Below are 18,804 nucleotides of genomic sequence, written 5' to 3'. Positions count from 1 at the left end.
CAGGGAGGAGAGGGAGGTGAAAGTAGAGCCATCTGAGCAAGAGCCACCATCAAAGGGATAGAAAAATCAAGAAGAATTGTCCGGCTAGAGGCAGTAATGCAAAAGTCACTGATTAATGGGGAGACAAAGGAAAACACTACAGCCTGCAGGAAGGAACAGAAATGTACAGACAGGATGCAATAAGTCAGACCTACATCAAAATAAATAAGACCAAGACCTTCCAGTTACAGCAGCCAGGTGTACTGAGACAGAATATTTGGACAACTTAGAGATACAGGCTTCCTATCTCTCCAAAAACTCACTCTTTCCTATATTCTAATCTAGACGTCTATAAAACGCTTTACAGCTTTTGTCACTCACCTGTTTTCAAACAGCAGGCAGCTGACACTGCCTCAAAGGAAAACTGCTTTCTATTACAGTGAGCCATCCATCGGACATAGGTTAAATGGTTTGCTTTAGCTGACTCGAGCTTATGGGCTTCAGCAGCTTCAGTTAGCACGGAACACATCAGCCCAGTTCCTGAATGCAAGCAGGGGCCATAGGATCATAGAATCGCCAGGTTGGAAAAGACCCACCGCATCATCGAGTCCAATCAATGATCCTCAGCTGACAATTTTAGTTTGTCAATAAGGAGTTGGAATACTCTGTACTCAAGATGAAAACAAAGACTCAAATGAGAACAGGTAAGACAGACTCCAGCCGAGCAGCATTCTCCAGTAAAACGACCAAGCCCAAGAAACTTGCTTTCCACAAGCACTATGAAAGCTGGTCAGTCTTCAAACATGAGCTAAACACACTCAGCCTTCAATTAGTTTATTTTCAACATCAGTATTTAAAAAAATAGTTTTATGGAATGAATCTTAGTGACTATTGCTAGCACAACTGCCATGAAAGTAACTATTAAAGCAACTAAATGAAGCACGTCAAAAGTATCTGCACATTTAAGTTACTTCAGTAAGAAAATATTCAACTGTGGTCCGAAGCAGAGGATATTTTTGACAAGTTTTTTTATTTGTCATTCTTCTAAAATAACCTAGGAAGAATGCATTGTGATCTTTCAAAAATTTGCGTTTGTTTGTTTGTTTGTTTGTTTAAATTCTGACAAGTACCACACTGTGGAAGGGAGGAACAGAATCTAAACAACCAAATAAAGTTTTCAAGAGAAAGAGCAGATGACAGTCTGCAGGACAAGGGACACATTAGGTCACACCAATGGCTGCTTGAAAAAGTTGTTAAAGAAAATGCTTACTTCACTAGAATGAAACTCAGCTTGAAGCACTGAGGAGCCAGCAGCTATTATGGAGCCCAGAAGTATAAATGGATTGAAGAATGATGAGACATTTTAGGAAAAAAGTGCTCATGAGCTATTGGATTATAAGGGTACAATCTGCAGCTCAGCAAACTCCCATGCTATAGAATACCACAATTTAAAGGAAAGCCCAGGGGAAACATCACTTCCTATCCATCTCATCTTTTTTCCCTAGGCATCTGTTACAGGATATGGACAGATAACCACCAGACATCACACCAGGCTAGAGGAACCCTTGATCTGATATACTACAATTCTGCTCGCAGTAACCCACACCAAAAATAATTTTGCAAGGTCTGTGTATTTCTTTAACACCAGAGTAATGAAGAACAGCCAAGCAATTATCTTAATAGACAACTGCAATAGTTAGTAACTTCCATTTTTCAGACACAGGTAGAATCAAGGCTGAGAAACAATATGACTGCAGGTAATTATCTTCAGTCAGTTGCAGAGCTAGACTAAAAGAGCAAAGAATTATTTGTTTCTGCACACGTGTTCAAACCACTAGATGGTGCTTCTAAAAGCAATTCGGTGTGCAAAACGCTAAAACTGAATAACATATGCTGATTTATAAGTTGCCTTCCTCAGGACTTTTATCAATAGCACTGATTAATGTGGTTTAATAGCTGCAGTCTCTGATCAGACAGTAGCAACAAGAATAAACAGATAATTGAGATCAAAGAGCTGATCATAAAAATAGTGAAGATTTCAAAAAACCTATTAACTTCTGTTTCCCCAAGTAAGAACATCTCCTAATTCTTCTGTCTTTGCAAGACATTAGATGCTAATATAAATATTACATTAAATAACAAATTTTGTTCATAAACTGCTGTGCCCAAAGGTTTTGATTACTGAAGGGCACCAGTAAAAAGAAGCTTTATGCTACAAACAGCATTTACTCCTTCTTTCACTCTTCATTCAAGTATTTCTCTCTAAGACATATTTCCCCAGGACTGAACTCGCTCTCGTTTTCTTCTGTGAAGATCAACCCCTTCACTTACAAGATTTGGGAATCACAGCTAAAATAAGATGTCAACTGCTTTTACCTACTGCCTTGTAAAATCATCTTTTTCCATTCACCCCTCAAAACAAGTCTCAATAGTTCCTTGGCTACTCCAGCAGCTTCATCCTTTTCCATTTCAGACCATTTCAATCCCGCAAAATACTTCTAAAAATAGTACTCCCTCTTCCTGCATCTCATTCTACTGACCCAGCTTTAGAAATGCTCTATGCAGTATGTTAAGCACATTCAACTGTGTAACTTTTACCGTCTTCCTTTCTCCTAAATTTAAAACTTCTATTACTCTTTAAGGACTCCTTCCTCTCTTTCTACTTACAAGTATTTTTCCTCCAAAAATTCCTGCAAATGTTTCCTACTCTATTTCCCATCTCCTACTTTGAGTCAGCTCTGCCATTAAGCAACTGTGACAAGAAATGACCTTATGTGCAGCTTTTAATGTTCAACACTCACCTTGGACTTCTTTAAACACTTATCTTTGTGCAAAGTAATGCAGAAACTCCTAGTGGTCATTTGATTTTTTTTTTCTTTGCATTCTCTCACTTTTCTGCTTTAGGGGACTGCTCTTGATCCCTAGGGATGCTCTCTTCCTCCAACTTGCATGGGATCTTTTTCCAAAATACCCATTTACGATCTGTTGATTTAAAGCCCTTTTTAAAATTAGCATACTTAGCTTTCCGTCTACGTCCTTTAACAACTATTATCAGCAACTATTATCACTAGCTATGGCTTCCTTGTGTAAAGTCGAGCTTAGCAAGAAGACTGTCAAAAAAAAGTTACAGAAGTGCCCCATGTGCAAACAGAAACAAGCCTTCTCCAGGTACCAACCATTCCACCTATCCCTAAATGCTTCTGATCAGAGAGCACCCTAACAGGCAGCAAGAGCCTCTTGTCTAGAATATGCACCTGCTCATCCAGCTGCAAAAGGTAGTGATCAGATTTAGAAGAGAAACCAATGACAAGTATTTCAAAACAAACACCCAGGAAGATGGTAACTACAACTCTCAGCATCTGCAAGGCTCCTGGGGGGAGAAGATGCGTAATCTCTGAAGCAGTGAAAGAGGTCTGCTGAGTACCTACTTGAGAGTAAACTTTCACCCTAGCTACAAGTTGGGGCCATTTCCATAAATCTGCCTTCATATCTCCATGGGAGTGAGCAGCCTTTTACGTAGAACAGCTGTACCTTGGTCAACCTTAGAGGAGAGTGGTGTTGAAAAAAAAAATCATGCAAACCTTCCAGGCTTATGAAAGCCTTGTCAGCATCGCTTAACCAGGACAAAGCATTGACAAAGCAAAATCTCTACTACCAACAACTTAGAATTTCATGTGAATTGCAGGAACATAAGAAATTCATCAACATTTACTGCAAGAAGTTTGCATTCTTTTATTACGTAAAAGAAATCAGGAGCAAGAAATTAGACTAGTGAATGCACAACTGAAATATCAAAAAGAAAAAAGAAGATATGGTCTTATGAAATAAAGTATTCCTTTGCTTTTGTTCTCCAGCTAAAAATTTATTCAGACTCAGAAATAAACACAAAAAAAGCAATATTAAAAAAAATATGAACAATAAACATGCACTGAAGAAGTTTCAGTCTGTTGTGCCAAATGGATTAAAAGCATCTTAAAGTTGTGGTTAGAGACAGAATATTTCTCCCGGTGACACACTAAACTGTTTTTTCAAAACAGCAATAAACTTGAGCTCAATTCCAAAGAGTCACCGCAGTGAGCTTGTTACCCACAATTTTTTCAAACTATCTCTATAGATTCAAGCAGCAACGCTATCAGAAATTATTCTGAATACTTTGGATATCAAAAGCACTTCAAAACTCTGCAAAACCAGTCCGGTTCCGTATGGATGCTGGATGCTCAAATCTGCTTAGGAGCAGGTTCTGACCCGACACCTGTGGAATGCTCCAGGAGCAAAAGGCACGAGAAAAGAAACTCCCTGAAGTAACAAGAAACATTTCTATTATATTTTGATTTAGAAGGAATCATCCAGGCTGTGCCTGGGAAGCCTGCAGTGTCCTGAGGAGGTCAAACAGAGCAGCTTTTGTTCCACCAGCTGCAATCCAACAGTATTGCTTCACACCACTCCTCTGCATTCTCCTGGTTCAACAGCAAATACCAATCCCCCTCAAAGAACTTAATGCATTGGATCCGCGGTCCCCAAAAGGAAAACACAGCTTACTGAAAACATTTTAAAAATTAAACAATCAATGTGGCACGGGAGGCCGGAAACAAAATCTCATCTCTGCTTCGTCTCCAACACATCAGTTAAGAGCCTGCCCCCCACCAGCTATACAGATCATGTCACTGCTATTTATTTCCTTCTCTGGTTACGTCCCCCATCAGCATTTGATCTGCGTTATTAAAATCTGGTATATCAGCATACCTGAAGAATAGTCTGGACGGGAAGAGCACTGACAGCACAAGCATCTGGGAAAGCCGTAATCTTCTCGTAACATGCTCACAACATTAGTCAAGACTCCTCACTTCCTACACCCACTTTTTCTCTCCCATCCTTGCCATGTTCAGAGATGCAGCAGCTACCAAGTTAATATCTCTGACTAGACGCAAGTCCCCGCATTTCAGAGTAACTTGACAATTACCCTGCTATTGCTTAACAAGATGGAATCATAAAACTATCTGTTCTATTCCATGTCCTCCTCTCCCCCATTTACAAAGATTAAGCTGAATTAATGTACATATTTGGGGGCTGGGGTTTTTTTAGGAAGAATTATGAAACAGTTCCCCTGGGATTAAGCTAAACCATACATTCAGGTTACTGAACAGGCTGAATTTGCAGTGTTCTGATGTCACCCCCCTGCCTTCAAAAGTATCTTTGAAAGGCAATCAAAGCCATAGGTCAAAAGCCCAGCATCATCAAAATCCACTGCACAAGTCATGCTGTATCCTAGTAGGACGCGGAATACTTCAACAGAATCATTCCCCATCATGGGCAGTAGCAAAGTCTGACTGACACAATGTACCTGGCCTCCACAGTATCTCGAAGATTATTATAATGAGCAACCTAAGTCACTAGTAGCGATAACCCCCACTACAATACTCAAAAAAAGCCATCTTCAAAATAGGAGACATTCAAAACAGTTCCAAAGTAGATGGTGGAACCCAGTAACCTTACAGGAAGGAATCGCAAGGATTCCTTGACAACACAGGAAAGCAAGTAGTATAATCAAGACTTAAACTTTCCAGTTTAAGTCTCTAAAAGCGAGATCCTCCACCTTACCTCCTACCAAAAAAAAGTGCTATTCAAACTTCCATGTATTTAATTATATTATCTATATCAATCCAATAAGCACACTGAGAAAAAATGTTTCTTTCTGGAGGAACACACACTATTAAGACTAGCCAGTAGCCCATTTTGAATAGGAGTACAAAAATAATGTAGGGAAGCTATAGAAACTAACAAAAAGTATCCACAAAGAAAGTATAAATATACGACAAGAAGGCCACGGTGCTGATTTTAAACTAACAACCACAGATGTTGATAATTTATGAGGCGAGGGCTGGGAAAGTTCCTTTACCACAGGTAAATCCCACAGAAACCTAAGCATATGCTGTCTGATACAGACCCTGGATGCCAAAGGCACAGCGCACTTATTAATATCCTGTTCCTGGGCTGTAAGTTTTATCACAGAAAGTTTAAATCTCTATTAGAAATAAAATTAACATGAGATGTAATCGCCTTTGATAAAAAACAGCGACAAAAGCTGTAGCTGCAATTATTTCTTCCGCAAGCGAAGATTATCGATATTTCATTAACTGCTTCTCTTCTGACTGTTCCTCAGTACAAAACACGAACCAATAAAGCTTATTGAAAGCTCCTCATAATTTGTTTTGGTATTTTCGGTTACATAATCTCTAAATTATTTTCCTTTCGGGTACCGGCGGTAATATCAGCCAAGCGGCTGCTCTTCAGCAGCGCTCACCGGGGTTACAAAACCCATCGCGCCAGCGCAACCCGAACTTTTATTTTGCAGCATCATCCCGACTTTATTTATTTCATTTTTTAATCCCCAGCTTGGCAAAGGGCAGAAAGGAGGCTGAACACCAACATGGGAAATTAAAACATGGGGAAAAAAAAAAAACGGGTGGCAGCGACACGCGGGGACAAACATCGCACCCACCCCCCGACCGAGGGAATAAAGGGACCGGCGGCGGGAGCGCCTGGGAAGGGGCGTCCGAACCCGCTAACCCCCGCGCAGACGATGCGCGCATCGAGGCAGCGCCGCTCCCCAGGGGGCTGCGACTCGCCTCGCGCTCATTTCAGCACGAAATTTCAGCACGGGACGCGCAAAACGCGCCCGCAAAGCGCGCAGCCCCCGGCGCGGCGCGCAGGGAACGCGCAACGAGACACACACCCTCCCTCCCAATGCACCCGCGAGGCGCGCAGCACCCGCACCCCGCGCAGGGAACGCGCGCAGCTCCCGGCATCCCCCACACTCGCAAAGCGCGCAGCAACCCCGCATCCCCTGCGCCCCGTCCGCACCCCGCGCACGGAACGCGCGCAGCCCCCGGCACCCCGCACACTCGCAAGATGCACAGCCCCCCGCACCCCGCGCGCTAGAAAGATACGCAGCTCCCAGCACCCCGCGCACTCGCAAGATGCGCAGCCCCCGGCGCCCCGCGCAGAGAACGCGCGCACGCCCCGCACCCCGCGCGCTAGAAAGATGCGCAGCTCCCAGCACCCCGCGCACTCGCGCAAGGCGCGCAGCACCCGGCGCAGCGCAATCCCCGCGCTCCGCGCACTCGCAAGGCGCGCAGCACACACACCCCCCCCGCACCCCGCGCACGGCACGCGCGCAGCCCCCGCGCTCTCAAGGCGCGCAGCACCCCCCCTCCGCACGGAACGCGCCCAGCACCCCCCCCTCACACCCCCCCGCGCTCGCAAGGCGCGCAGCCCCCCGCGCAAGGAACGCGCGCGGAGCCAGGCGCAGCGCAAGCTCCGCGCTCGCAAGGCGCGCAGCCCCCCGCGCAGGGAACGCGCGCGGCCCCCGGCACCCCGCGCCCCCCGCGCCGCATCCCGCACCCCGCGCAGGGCACGCGCAGCCCGCGCAGGGCACGCGCAGCGGCCGCTCCCGCGCGGGTCCCGCCGGGCACGGTCTGGTGCTTCGTCACCTTCGCTCCGCCGGCCCCGGCGCTGCCCCCGCGGGGCGAGGGTGACCCCGGGGCCGCCGCCGCCGCTCACCTTGGGTTTGTAGAGCCACTTTCGGAACCTGTTCATCATCGCCGCGGCCGCCGCTGCCCCTCGCCGGGCGGCGGAGGAGGAGGAGGAGGAGGAGGAGGAGGAGGAGGAGGAGGCGGCGCGGCGCTCGCCGCTCTCAGCGCAGGGACCGCCCGCCGGCTGCACGCGCCGCTGACAGACCCCGAACCATCGCGCGGCCGGCGAGCGGCGCCGCACGGCGCATGCGCGGGGGCGGGAGGGGGCCGGGCCGCGCGCGGAGACCCCGCCCCCCCGCTGCCTCCCCGCGGCCAATCGGAGGGCGGCTGGCGGGGGCGCCGGCCCCGCCCCACCCGGCCCCTCGGGGGCGTCACGCGGGGTGGGGGAGAAAAAACTACGCGCCCCAGGACGCCGCGCGCCGCGGCCGGGCCCGCCGTGCGAAGCGTCTCGGCGCGGGGGATGCTGGGACTTGTAGTCTTCTACGCAGACGGCCCTGAGCGTGTAGTCTTCGGGACCGCGAGCCTCTACCAGTAACACCTAGACCTACTCGACTGTGCGGTCAGCGGCTGATCGATTTCTAGCTTCCCATGAGGGCAAAAAATCGAGGAGGGGCGTATCGAGTTGCTTGGTAACGACGCCAAACAATCGCTGCCATCTTTTTTCCCGGCCGGTAGTTCTTTGACCCGGTCGGGGCCGTTCCGCAACACGAAAGAGGGTGCGCGGGAGAACTACAGCTCCCAGCAGCCCCTGCGCCCCGCGGCAACGGCGCCGAGCCGGGCGGCTGCGGCGGGGTCTGTGCGGCCGGGGGGTCCCGCCTCGCGGAGAGAGGAGGTGGCGGCTGCGGCGGGGACCGCCAGGTGCGGGGCGACAGCGCCGGGGAGCGGGGCCTGCGGGGGCGGGAAGGGGCTATGGGGCGGGGGGCAGCGAGGTACGGGGCGGCACTGCGGGACGGGGGGCGGGGCCTCCTGGTGGGCGCTGCGATGGGGGCGTGGCTTGCGTGTCTGGGGCGGGGCCTGGGGCGGGGCCTCGTGGTGGGCGGGGCTGGGGAGACTCGCGGCGGGCGGGGCCTCGTGGTATCTCGAGTGCTATCGGGGAGCACGTGCGAGAGAGCCGCGTGATCAGGCCCCGTCTGCACGAAAGGCAGGTCTTGCCAGACTAACCTGATCGCCTTCTATGACAAAGTGACTCGGCTGCTGGATGAGGGAAAGGCTGTGGATGTATCTTCCTGGACTTCAGTAAAGCCTTTGACACAGTTTCTCACAGCATTCTGCTTGTCGATCTGCTGGAGGGTCGGGAGGCTCTGCAAAGGGATCTGAACTGGCTGGACCGCTGGGCAGAGTCCAATGGCATGAGGTTTAACAAGGCCAAATGCCGGGTCCTGCACTTGGGGCACAACAACCCTGTGCAGTGCTACAGACTGGGAGAAGTCTGTCTAGAAAGCTGCCTGGAGGAGAGGGACCTGGGGGTGTTGGTTGACAGCAGCTGAACAGGAGCCAGCAGTGGCCCAGGTGGCCAAGAAGGCCAATGGCATCTTGGCTTGGATCAGAAACGGTGTGACCAGCAGGTCCAGGGAGGTTATTCTCCCTCTGTACTCAGCACTGGTGAGACCGCTCCTCGAATCCTGTGTTCAGTTCTGGGCCCCTCACCACAAGAAGGATGTTGAGGCTCTGGAGAGAGTCCAGAGAAGAGCAACAAAGCTGGTGAGGGGGCTGGAGAGCAGGCCTTAGGAGGAACGGCTGAGAGAGCTGGGGTTGTTTAGCCTTGAGAAGAGGAGGCTGAGGGGAGACCTCATTGCTCTGTATAACCACCTGAAAGGAGAGGAGGGTGCTGGCCTCTTCTCCCAAGTGACAGGGGACAGGACAAGAGGGAATGGCCTCAAGCTCCTCCAGGGCAGGTTCAGGCTGGACATAAGAAAAAATTTTTTCACAGGAAGGGTCATTGGGCACTGGCAGAGGCTGCCCAGGGAGGTGGTTGAGTTGCCATTCCTGGCAGGATTTAAAAGATGGGTAGATTAATTACTTAGAGATTAAATGCGTAGTGCCCAGGGAAGCTGTGGCTGCTCCATCCCTGCAAGTGTTTGAGGCCAGGTTGGATGGAGCTTTGGGCAGCCTCATCCAGTGGAAGGTGTCCCTGCCCCTGGCAGGGCGTATGAACTGGATGTTCCTTAAGGTCCTTTCCAACCCAAAGCATTCTAGGATTCTGTGATCCTGTGATTTAGTATGGACAGGTACGGTTGGGCTCAAAGATCTCTTCCAACCTTGCAATTCTATGATTCTACGACTTCAGTCATTTATTAGGTGTCCATTAATATTGTAGAAATATAGTAGAAAATACCTATGGGCCTATGGTATACTGTATTGTACTACGTTATACAGTATTGTTGGGCTTTGCTCACAGAGCTTTCATTAACTGCTGTGATTTTATGCAGGTGGCCAGCCTCGGTGCCCTAGACAAACACAGAATCACAGAATTGTTTAGATTGGAATATTCCTTTAAGATCATTGAGTCCAACTGTAGAAGTAACACTGCCAAGTTCATCACTAAATCTTGTCCCTGAGCACCACGTATACAAACCTTTTAAATACCTCCAGGGATGGTGACTCAACCACTTCCCTGGATGGCCTGTTCCAATGCTTGACAACCCTTTCCATGAAGTAATATTTCCTAGTATCTAGTTTAAACCACCAGTGGAACTTGAGGCCATTTCCTCTTGTCCTATCACTTCTTACCTGGGAGAAGAGGCCAACACCCACCTTGCCACAACCTCCTTTCAGGTAGCTATAGAAAGAAATAAGGTTTCTTCTACTCAACCTCCTTTTCTCCAGAATAACAGCCGCATTTCCCTTGGCTGCTTCTCATGAGATGTGTGCTGCAGACCCTTCACCATCTTCACTGCTCTTCTTTGGACACACTTCATCATCTCAATGTCTTTCTTGTACTGAGGGCCCTCAAACTGTGTCCTTCCCAATCTTTTAAATACAATACAACTTGCTTGCAGAAGGTTTTGTACACTGAGTATTTAATTGTAAAGTTCCACAAGATATTTCAGCAAAAAATACACCGTGTCAAAGAAAATACTTGTAGTAGGTATGCAAAACATGGAAATAAATGCAAATTAAAAGTGAACATAAGATCCCGGCTATAGCTGCCCAGGGTGAATATTTTCCCTCTGATCTTTTGGTGCCTGGAGGGGGGAATCTGCTGCCCAGGACGTGTGCCCAGAACTGCTCTCTGCTACGCTCAGGTGACAGTCAGCAATCCAGAAAAGTCCAGAGTAACTGAGAATGGTGGGATGTAACCACTGGGACAACTGTTCCCTGTACTCAGTGGCCCTTTTTCTAGCACACAGCTGAACACCTCGTCAGCTTTGAGCAGCAGCTGTTTGATCTGCCTGAATTTTGCAGGGAGGCTTAGTTCAGCCCTCTCTTTAAGAAGAATAACTTTCATCAGAGGAAATGTTATCACAGTCTTTCTAGGCCAGGAACATAGAAGCAAATGTAAAACCTGAAGGGATCTTTTAGGTCATTGATACCAGTCCCTGCAATTGCAGCCAGTCTTATCCTGTGTGATTGCTTTCATAATATCTCCAAGCTCCTTTGTAAAATAAGGCTAAGTCAAATTCTTACCTCCTTACTGAAATTCTACACCTGACAATGGAAAAAAGTTTTTATCATTTTGTACATAGTATAAATTTATATAATTTTTATGCATAGCAATTAGAATATTCTCCTAATTGTCTGTGTGGAAATAAGGGTGCATGTCGTAACACAAAGCATTTTATTCCTGATGTGTATGTTTTAAAACATTGACGATAATAATAGCAGTATGTTCAGATGCAATCAGAAGTGAAGTTTTTTCTATTAAGAATGCCTGTATGTCCAGAGTTTTCCAGGTATCACCATATGTCTCTGTTTTCATATTCCATTCTTTGGTTTTAATGATTGTTATTTGGAAGTGAGAGGTGAGCATCAGCATGTACAAGGCATGAGAGCTCTAACTCATTCCTGCCACGCCAGAAGAAAAAAATGTTTGTCACTGGTAGAGCTGTTGGAGCCTGAATTATGATTCAGCCTGAATGAGTACAGAAGTATTTCTTTCCCTGATCCAAAATCCCTTGAGAGTTTAAGAACCACGGCAGGTACAGAGAAACAGATCATATTTCTCAGAGGAGTAGAGAAATGGTGATTCGTCCTGTGCCAGAGACACAGTAGCACCTCTTTTTGTATTTGCCATTCCTTGTAATGGTGCAGCCCTGTGTTGATTGACTTTTTTTTATTTAATTGGAGATTTTGTCTTGATCATACCCGGTAACTAAATGACTATATTGAGAAGAATCACAGACAAACTCTTTTTTTTAGTGATTTGAGATTGGTAATTAAAAGTGCTGTTTAGGCAATTGTTATCGAGTATGATAGCGCTGAAAGGCAGGGTACAGAACCACTGTATCTGGAAATGTTAAGATATCCTTTTAAAATGAGAAATAAATTATCTTCACCACAGTGGGAATGAATCATCTTGATCAAGCATTCTTTTCTAACATCAGAGTATGATGATATATACAAGAATGATTTTCAAAAATGCATTTTTATTCTCACTGTGGAAAATGACTTCTGTGCTCATTTTTTTCTCCATTGCTAAACCAGATTGATGATTTTCAGCCTTGATCATCGCTATCATTGGTCTTTCATGCCCACAACATATGCATGTGTTTAAGGAAATGAGTTATAGTTCTTGTTATGTGAACATTAAAGTAGGTATCCAGTTCTGCAAACTCTCATGCATATAAGTAAGACATCATTCAAGATAGATGTAATCCAGTCATTTCAGAAACAATCCAAAATGTACCCAGCTGCTGTGCCTTCAGAAACCTTGGTGGTGGCCCAGACTACTGATGTGCTGTGACTATTGCCCACCTTGCGGACCAGCACTGTCTCATGGCTTCCTAAAAGTTCCTCTCTGTTCCTATTCTTATGTGGTTTTGGAAAAATAAGCTGTTAATAGCAACATGTGATAAAATTTAAGACTAAAATTTTGCTTTCAGTTGCATCTCACTGGGAAGAGCAGTGTATTAAATAGGACCTGGAGAGCACGTATGTGAAAATTCATGCTTTTCTCTAATACTGTCTTTAATTATATTTTGTCTAATACCCTCTTACTGAAACCATTTCAGATATCATCCTAAGGATCTTTTTGAGGCATTTACAGAATAAGAAATATGTAATTATGTCTTGTACTTTATCGATGTCTGTACCGTATACTCATTTCTCCTGTTAGCTGTTGCAAGTAACTGTGATTTTGAAAGCTTGACCTGAATGTTCTCTTCTACATTACTGTAGTATATCTTCTTTATGAGCCTATCAAAATACATTATGCTACAACTGAAGGAGGCATGAAAAATTAATGATTTACTGTATTTATAGGATTCTCCATGGTGAAGATGGTCAGCCATGGAAAACATATTGCCATGATAGTCCAACAGCTTAACAAATTTAACCCTGAAAATCAGAGCGTGGAGGATTTCTTGAATGAATCAGCTAAGATGTTGCAGGTATATTAAGTTTCAATTTTGTATTTTACTGGCTGATTTTAGACATAAAGATATCTGTTTTCTAACACATTGGTGTAACTTTCATAGATTTTTCTTAGAGTGACATTTTTAATTTATGATCGAAGGCCAGATTTCTTATGGTTGTCACCAGAAAAGAAGGAAGCAGAGATCAGAGACATTAAATAACTGCTTGGGCAGCAACAAAATACAAGGAAAGCAACAACGTCCTAAAATGGGTCTGATAATTATAGGAAAAGCTTCTCTTCCACTCCTGACTAAGCTGTTTTGTAGCTTCCTATCTCTTTCCTCCTTCCAAACGGAAGTTTCTGTCAGCAGCCCCCATTTTGTATATACAAATGCCATTCAGAAGCTGAGTCACAGGATCAGGTATTCTTGCTTTGAGGACATAAATGACATCAGAACAGTGAGACTGAAAGCAAGGGACAGTAAATCAACCACCTGATTTTAATCTAATACGGTAAGTAACCAGACAAAGATTTGCCAATACGTATCCGTACTGGCTGACACAGTTCCCATCCTTTCCTGATGAGATCTGTCACCTCTTCCCATGTCTTTGTCCTCTGTGCCACCCTGATTTGTGCTGATGCAGTTACTGGATTGAATCAGCTTTACAAAATCACTAAGGGAAGACAGTAATATTGTTTAGAGTTCCATTGTCTGTGTGCATCATGTATTATCAAACTACATAATCAGAGCGGTGATTCCACACTGCCATGTAGCTCTAGTGCTTATTTCCACTTTTGACAATAAGGTCTAAACCAATGCTATTACAGTTAGATGGTCTTTTACACTCATTTTGCATAAACACAAATGACTACAAGAATATAAAACTGAAATTGTGATATGTAAAATCTGAGGATGAGGCAATGGATCCATACACATTTCTTAGGTGCTTGCTCTCAAACTGTTTCCACTCAGGTGCCTAGTTTCTGCTGCTGCCCTCTTGCCTTGCAGTACTGGCGTAACTCTTTGTGCGTTCATATGCTTAATTACATCAGGGAACTGCTCCAGTTTCAAAATAATCATTTTCACTGGGCAGAGAGCAGGTGAATTCAGCTGCCACTGCTGCCAAAACAAATACTCGTAAAAATTAATATTCAGATCATTGTTCTGAGCCCAGGAAAGTGATGCAAAGGCAAAAGAAACAGTAACTCTGTTAGAGAAACATGAATCTTAAGTTTCATAATAAACCCTTTCAAAAGGGGAAGAACAGGGAGGATAGCTGATGCCAAAGATAAGGCAGAAATCTTTCTCTGGGATAGTTTTAGTTCACTAACTACTTAATGTTTTTGCTATGAATTTATCCAAGAAAGTTAAAAGTAAGGTCGATGTTTATATAAAATTCAGCTTTGTTTCAGTACCAAATGGGTGATTATAATCCATCATGGAAAATTCACTTCACTTCTTTCTTTTCTATTTCACAATAGGCATGTGATCCTAAAAATATTGTATCCTTTTTGTATACATGAATCCTAGGCTTGGCCACTTACCAGTTAGTCAGAATTAACTGACCCATGCAGAAAGTTCCTCACAGGCCAGATTCAAGCCTTTAAGTCTCATGCTAGCAGCATGACAAATAGCAAACCTAGTGTTGTATCTACCAACCAGACACAAATCAGGAGGGGCGGATTGTAAGAGCACACATCTAAATAACTGCAAGACATGGCGCATGCTGTATTTATTTACTTACATAGGCATACAGCATATCAGACTTGGCTTTTCTACAAGTTTTTATCTTCTGTTCCATTAGGCTTTTCTAATTGGTTAGTTAATTTTCCACCCCTTAAACGTACAATCAGATTCCAGTGATTGTTAACACTGCATGTGTCTTTATTGTATCTGTATGTTTCATAGTGCTTATATTCTTCTCATATGATACCTGAGGTATCTTGGTTAGTTCTTTGATAACCTGTGGGTGACACATCAAATATGCTTGATAGACTATTGTCTGGCTGTTTGTAGTTGTTCCAGGTGAAATCAACTATTTTGGACTAGATTACTTCTTTCAAAATAAAAAGACAGCACGTGCAGATCATTCCAGAATACGTTGAAGGGAGTTCAGCACCTCAGTAGCATCTCTGCCAGTCTCTGAGAGCCACTATGGGTGCCAGTACGGTCAAGTGCATGATCCTGGAGATAAGCACCTCTGACAACCACGCATTCTCACCCAAAATGCAAGGAGCAGATAGCAAAGGACATTTTGCAGTACAAAATATCTGTCTGAATGAAGTAGGTTTCAAAGAGCAATATAAATGCTTGTAAGGAGCTGATCGAGAATAAATAAAATGTCTTGTCTGGAAGTCTAAGAAGTGGATCTTTACAAGAAAACCAAAAGGCCAAATTTCTAAGTCTTTTCTTGACCCTTGTGTGCCACTTCAAAAATAAATCCCTAGCTGTTTCCCTGCATTTAATTTTCAACTACTTACTATTTCCAAATAGCTAGTTAAAAAAATGAATATTTGACAACTTTCTATCAAATATCACTTCCTCGTATCAGACCATGTGAGCTCCTCTTATCGTGTTCCTCTCACAGAGCGTAGGAGGGTATCCATTAACTTCAATAGGAGCAGAAGCAAAGTCTTCATCATTATTATTATTTTTATTTCTTAGTGTATCTTTATAATTTTCTCGAAGTACCAGTGTTCCCATCTGAACACATTCTCTCGTTGTAGGAAATCTTGTCTCAAGTTTCAAGATAGACATCTGTATGGAAAACATTTGGTTATACAGTCTGCTTCCAAGAGTATTCCAGAGTGACCGCCCAGGGTCAAAACCATTACTCTGTACATGCATTGGTGTAAGTGAGATAAGTAGTTGGCCGCCTTTATTTATAGAGAAATGATGGCATTAGATACTGCGATCCAGAGTTATGTTTTTCTAGCTGTATATGAGATTTAGCTTTAGACAGTCCATTTGCAGTAACGGTGGCTGCACATCTAATCCCCTTTACACTGCTTTGAAAAAGCACCCATCTTTGCCTGCATTTTTGCAATTGCGGTAGATCGAGCAGATAACATATCCAATAACCACTGAGATACATTTTTTTCACTTATTACACTTTCCAACCAGTCAGTATTTGAAGATGCAAATACAGAATCAGAAAATTAGGACTAGAGGAATGGAAAGTGAATTTGAAAGAGCAGAGATAAGCCTTTACTTTGACAGTAGTTCAGTTCTGCCTGAACCACTGTGTGTATAGAGATGGAATCTTCTTTTGGCATGACGGAAATGTATAAATAAATGGCCATGTCAGTGAGTTAATACTGTTTCAAACCAAGGTGTCAAGAGAGAACATAATCTCTACAAGGCCACTCAGGAGGCATAAGAGAAAAACACGTTCCAGTTTCAATTCCTGTCTTCCAACTTCTAGTTCATGCTTCTACATACAAGTAGAGTTAGGGAAACTTACTCCTCTTTTTAGAGAAATACAGATGGTAAGGATTTTTAATTCTTGAAGAGTGGGAGATAAATAGCATGGTTTCCTCTAATTAGAATGCTGTGATCAAAATCAACCCAGAGGTGATTCTGCATTAAACTCCATACATTCTATTTCTGCAACATGTGAATTTTACATCATAAGAATTTCTGTTTACTGTTCTCAGTGAATGATCAGAATTTCTGTTTGCTGTTCTTAGTGAATTATCAGACTTGGATTTTCTTCCAGGGAGAAAAGTACACTTTAACTTGTAATTAGGTTATTTTCAATTTTTATGTTTATTGTATTTTAAGTTATAATTTTCATAACATAATACTGACCTTGGTTTTCACTGCAAATATTTTCAATAAGATCATAGGTTCATTAGTAGTATGATGGTTCATTCCTAGTTGCAACAAACAAGCCTTCGCCTTCAATCATGAAGAATCATGTTCTGTCCCTCAAACCTCCTAAAACAAATAAGTGCAAATAAGTGCAAATAAATACTTCCACTTTGATGTTTTGACCATGTTGCTATTAAAATGGAATTAAATTTGAATTATCCTGAATAATACATTAACTAAAAACAATTCTTTAAGTTGATAACAGTTCTTTACCTTATTAGTATTCTCATTCAAATTCACATCTCTCTTTCTGCTGTTCTTCATTTGAATGCCCAGACTACTTCTCCTTGTTTATCTTCCTAAGCATTTTTTTATACTCCTTTCATCAGATTGATGCCCTCCAGATGTCTTAATTCTTGTGTACTAAGAAGGGTCTTTTTATTAGATATTCTTCAATTAAATCTATCAAAAATGGTCCATATCCAAAGTGATCCTTAATCCAATGTATGTCATACCTAGGGATATAGTTTTATCAGGACATTTATAGAAATGGGGTGTATCTGTTCATTTTGAAAAAAGATTAGGTTCTGTATTTAACCGAAGCACTCCAGCCACTTTTTTCCTTCCTTGTGACTCTTAGAATCAAGCTTTTGCTATGAGAACAAAAGACAGATTTTAACACAGAAGTTACCATGCAATGTTTGTGCCTTTCTCTATGCAAATAACTCACTTCATTTTCATTGGAGTTATTTCCTTCAATTAGAGTTGCAGGATCAGATCCATCATATTGACCTTTATAAATCCCACCTACTGAAAAGCCTACTATAAAATCAGAACTGCTTTTACTCCTTTATCCCTCTCATGTTGATAGCAAGATGAAACTATTTATGAGCTTTCCATTTTGCGAGAACACAGTGTGATTTGGCATAACTCTTCATAGTTCTCGTTTGTGTTGGTTCAGCTGTGTCTCACACATGTCCACTCAACTGCAAGTAAATCTCCAAATGTCAAAAGTCATAGATTTAGTTTTAAATATGAAAAATAGCTTAATGCAAGATTATTTTGAGTCATGTGGTGAAAAAAATCCTACTAAATCGTACAAGTCTAACTTGTCTTACTAGCTACTGAGATAAATGCAGATTAGGACCTTTCTAAGGAAAGGATAGACTCCAATTTTTCTGCAATATCCCACTCGTGATTTAATATTAAGTACAAGGGAACATAGTATTAACTGTACCTGTTCAAGCTGGTCAGCGTGATCTTATGAAGATGAAAATACTAGCTTGTGAGTGCAACACATGCTGTAAACAACAGAAGCAGGACATTGTCCTACTTATATCTTAAGATCCCAGTTTATTTTTCCCGCAATTGAAGTTACTGGAAGCATTTTCACTGTCTTCGGAGGGAAAGAGGTCTGGCTTCTGACAACTGATTCAAAACCCAGTGAAGTCAATAGGAATATTTTCATTTCCACAGCATTTTCATTAGCCTTGGAGAGGACTAGCACTGATATCTGAAGCACTATAAATTAATCAGACTGCAGCTGCAAAATGTGCATATTCTGCTTAGAAGTAGACAAGTTAGTACGTACTATCACTCAATTCTCTGAGGAGGTGAAAGCTATTTTAGCTTTTGATCAGATATTATATTTTTTCTAAAATGTCTGTTTTACCTTAAACTAAGTCTCAAACAGGGCATGGCTAATATTCCTCTCCTTCCTTCTCTCCAGAAACAAGAGCTTCTCTTTCTCTCCTTACCCATCCTTTGCTGGCCTCTCTGGCCCTTAAAGAAGTTCCATTGTAACCATCCACCCACCGTGGTAAAGGTTGCTTTTTTGCAGATTCTTCACCATCAAAATCATGCTGTTTCTTGTACTAACATATGTTGGAAGTTGTTTGTGTACAAAGCCCTACATTTAAGCTTTCCTATACTGTCTCTTCTCTCTTTGAAGAAACCTGACTGGT

The 18,804-nt window shown here is 43.5% G+C and overlaps 2 protein-coding genes across 4 annotated transcripts in view; one reads left to right on the top strand and one right to left on the bottom strand.

The window, feature by feature from the left end:
- Positions 1-7,679, bottom strand: part of ZFYVE28 (zinc finger FYVE-type containing 28) — a 157,692-nt gene extending 150,013 nt beyond the window's left edge. The window contains exon 1 of the mRNA XM_069856465.1: positions 7,540-7,679. Coding sequence (XP_069712566.1) covers positions 7,540-7,578 — 39 coding nt within the window. The 5' untranslated portion in view covers positions 7,579-7,679. The remainder of the gene's footprint in view (positions 1-7,539) is intronic.
- A 657-nt stretch (positions 7,680-8,336) lies between these two features.
- CFAP99 (cilia and flagella associated protein 99) overlaps positions 8,337-18,804 on the top strand; it is a 65,922-nt gene continuing 55,454 nt past the window's right edge. Inside the window, exons 1-2 of one of the 3 annotated variants that reach the window (XM_069856454.1) lie at positions 8,337-8,369; positions 12,933-13,060. In XM_069856454.1, coding sequence (XP_069712555.1) covers positions 12,941-13,060 — 120 coding nt within the window. In that variant the 5' untranslated portion in view covers positions 8,337-8,369; positions 12,933-12,940. Of the gene's footprint in view, positions 8,370-12,456; positions 13,061-18,804 lie in introns of those variants that run through there. The other 2 variants (XM_069856455.1, XM_069856457.1) reach the window with 2 other exon arrangements.

Source organism: Phaenicophaeus curvirostris, chromosome 4, assembly GCF_032191515.1.
Source record: "Phaenicophaeus curvirostris isolate KB17595 chromosome 4, BPBGC_Pcur_1.0, whole genome shotgun sequence".
Classification (NCBI taxonomy): domain Eukaryota; kingdom Metazoa; phylum Chordata; class Aves; order Cuculiformes; family Cuculidae; genus Phaenicophaeus; species Phaenicophaeus curvirostris.
Note: the sequence above shows the minus strand (reverse complement) of the source record. Positions and strands in the feature narration are given on the sequence as shown.